This window comes from Arachis ipaensis, chromosome B04 (assembly GCF_000816755.2).
Source record: "Arachis ipaensis cultivar K30076 chromosome B04, Araip1.1, whole genome shotgun sequence".
Classification (NCBI taxonomy): Eukaryota; Viridiplantae; Streptophyta; class Magnoliopsida; order Fabales; family Fabaceae; genus Arachis; species Arachis ipaensis.
In genome coordinates this window covers 132,360,715-132,363,423 of record NC_029788.2, presented here as the reverse complement: position 1 = coordinate 132,363,423, position 2,709 = coordinate 132,360,715, and the positions used below count along the sequence as shown (strand labels likewise).

General features: G+C 39.4%; 1 protein-coding gene across 1 annotated transcript; it reads right to left on the bottom strand.

Annotated features, from left to right (window-relative positions):
* On the bottom strand, positions 116-1,704 carry LOC107635669 (uncharacterized acetyltransferase At3g50280-like). Its single transcript, XM_016339212.2, has one exon. It carries the CDS (start codon positions 1,653-1,655, stop codon positions 300-302), a length of 1,356 nt encoding a protein of 451 aa, XP_016194698.1. The 5' UTR covers positions 1,656-1,704; the 3' UTR covers positions 116-299.

Sequence of the window (2,709 nt, the reverse complement as noted above, 5' to 3'; positions counted from 1 at the left end):
TAATTAATAAGTTATTACATGTCCAAAAAAAATTCGAATTCTAAAACACTTATAAGGCGTATAGCGGTGAACTCAATTTAATGCGACTAATAATATACGTACGGCAGAACAGAGATTATTATTGATCACTCGTTTTATTCATGATTGGATGTAATATGATGTTCGATCCACTTAGCTAACTTAGATCGATCTTGCACTTTATTCATCAATGACGAGTTAAACACTTAAACATAACACAATGACTTTAATTAACGGTAAAAACTAAAAAGAATTCAGGTGAAGTTAATAGTTGAGAACCGTTAGATAATTAACGGGAGCGACACGGCATCCATGAATTCATGGTCATTCCCCATAGCTTCCAATATCTCATAGGAAAGACAAACCTCAATGTCAACACCATCTTCCGCCCCAGCAAAAACCGTTATCTTACCATGGCTCTTGTTCCCGGCTCCGCTTCTCACCGCCACCGGTTTCCCCCACCCGAAATCATTCCCATAAACATCAAACCTTGGCGAACTGCTTGTCACTAAAGCATTGCTAGCCATGCCTCCCTCGGTCAGAAACCTAGGGTTCTTTACCCAACCCCTATAATAACTCTTCATCTTCTCCTCGGTGTGCAACTCAACTATCTTTCTCATCTCCAACGCACCCTTTCCAAGCCCTCCTTCTAGAAGCTCTTTAACCTTCATGCTCACTGTTCCATCCTGCACCGCATTCCCAAAATAGTTTTCCGCCAATGCCGGACTCTTCATTCTCCCCCTACCACCTATCAGCAACCTGTAATTCACCTCTTCTTCGGGCTCAAGACCCCGGTTCCGAACCACGGATCTCCACAGGTGAGTCAAAAGCGCTTGCAACGAAGATATTTTGTTTTTGCTTTCGCCTTCAATTTCTGCGTTGGCTTTTGTCTTGAGTTCAGCGATCTTGTCTTTACTGAAATGGAAAACTCTCTCGCGTTGCATTTCTGAGACGAAACCGTAGAAACCACTTTGAATCATCTTCTCCTTCGTCAAAGGAATCCGTATGGCAGAAGCGGAGCAGCCATGGCCGCCGCTGTCAAGGAACCAGCGTTCAAGCACGGGAGGCTTGGACAATTTTTCCGAACCACGTGAGATCTCAGCCCAAGAGTTCATGAAATGCCAAAAGGAAGTTCCGTCTCCAACAATGTGGTTCATGGTGCACCCGATGAAGTAACCGTCGTTGAGCTCCGTGACTTGAACCGCCAACAACGGCTTGGTTGTTCCTTCGTGGTTTCTAACCCTGTTGAGCGGGAACAAAGAGTGCACAAAGCGTGGAGTGTAAACGGAACTAACGATATCGTTAACGGAGTAGTCATCCGCAACTGCATGGACAAACAGCGCTCCGGAGTTGTTGCAAATAACGAAAACGGAGGAAGTGTTGTCGTCGTGTTCCGTAACGGAAAGGCGGCCCGCAAGCGGTGGGAAGAAAGAAAGGGTGGATGAAAGGGAATGTTTGAGGTGTTGGATTATGATCGGTGGAGTGACCGGGTCGTTACGGTAGAGGAGGCCCTTTTGAATGGGATCAATTAGGAGGAGTTGGAGATCCCATGGAGTTAACTGAATCTCCTCCTCCACCGTTGAAGCTTTGTTTGCTGCATGGATTGTACTTGTTGAAATGACTTTCACACTCGCCATATCTATGTGTCACAAAATCTAAATATGTTTATGATGTTTTGTCATAGTAGACTTAGTGGGATATATATATATGAGAAATTATATTCCTTTTCTGTTTTTGGTACTATACGACGATAAATTCATACGTATCGATACGTTTAAAATATAGACAAATAATAACAATTTACATGGAATTTATTTTTCACGTCAACATTTAATTTTTGTTTTTTTAAATATATATTTTATCACCACTTTTACTAATACATCCCTTTAATTAAATAAAAATAAAAAATATTTTTTATTTAATTTTATAAAAAGTCTTAAACATTCTTCTTTTATTTGATTAGACAAAAATATCCTTTTAAATTAACGAAATTTTAGAATTCAATTAATCATAATTTTATAGTTTTAAATAATTTAAACAATAAAACAAAAACATATTAAAAAAATAAAAAATCAAAATTTCTTCATCTTCTCCAATTTCTCTAATCATTCGTGCCCCTTTCTAATCAAAACATATCAAAGAAATAAAAAATCAATCGTTCTTCATCTTCTCCAATTACCCCTGAAGCAAAGCAGTGAAAATCCCAAATCAAAACCCTAGCCAGAAGTTTGCATTGCCTTGGGGGTATTTTGGTCATCTTTTATGTATCTAGTCAATGGCCCTCGATGTTTTACATCTTATTGCTTTTAATTGAACACCAAACCCTTGTTCTAACAGGACCTTGGCAAGACAGTTTCAATGATTGCCCTCATCCTAATGCAGAGGTTACTGCTCTCAAAATCTAAAACAGACGATGCATCCAATCATAAAACTGAAGCTTTGAATTTGGATGATGAAGATGATCGTGTTACTGTTGATGTGAAAAAGCTTGAAAATAAAGAAGAGTCTGATGATGTAAAACCTATTGCAGAACCTAGGAAACGGCCAGCTGCTGGTACACTTGTTGTTTGCCCAGCAAGTGTTCTTCGACAATGGGCGGCAGCAAAGAAATTAGGATTTTGGTTTCGAACTTTTACTACTTTGCTTCAGAAGGGTAATTGGAGAAGATGAAGAAAGATCGATTTTTTGTTT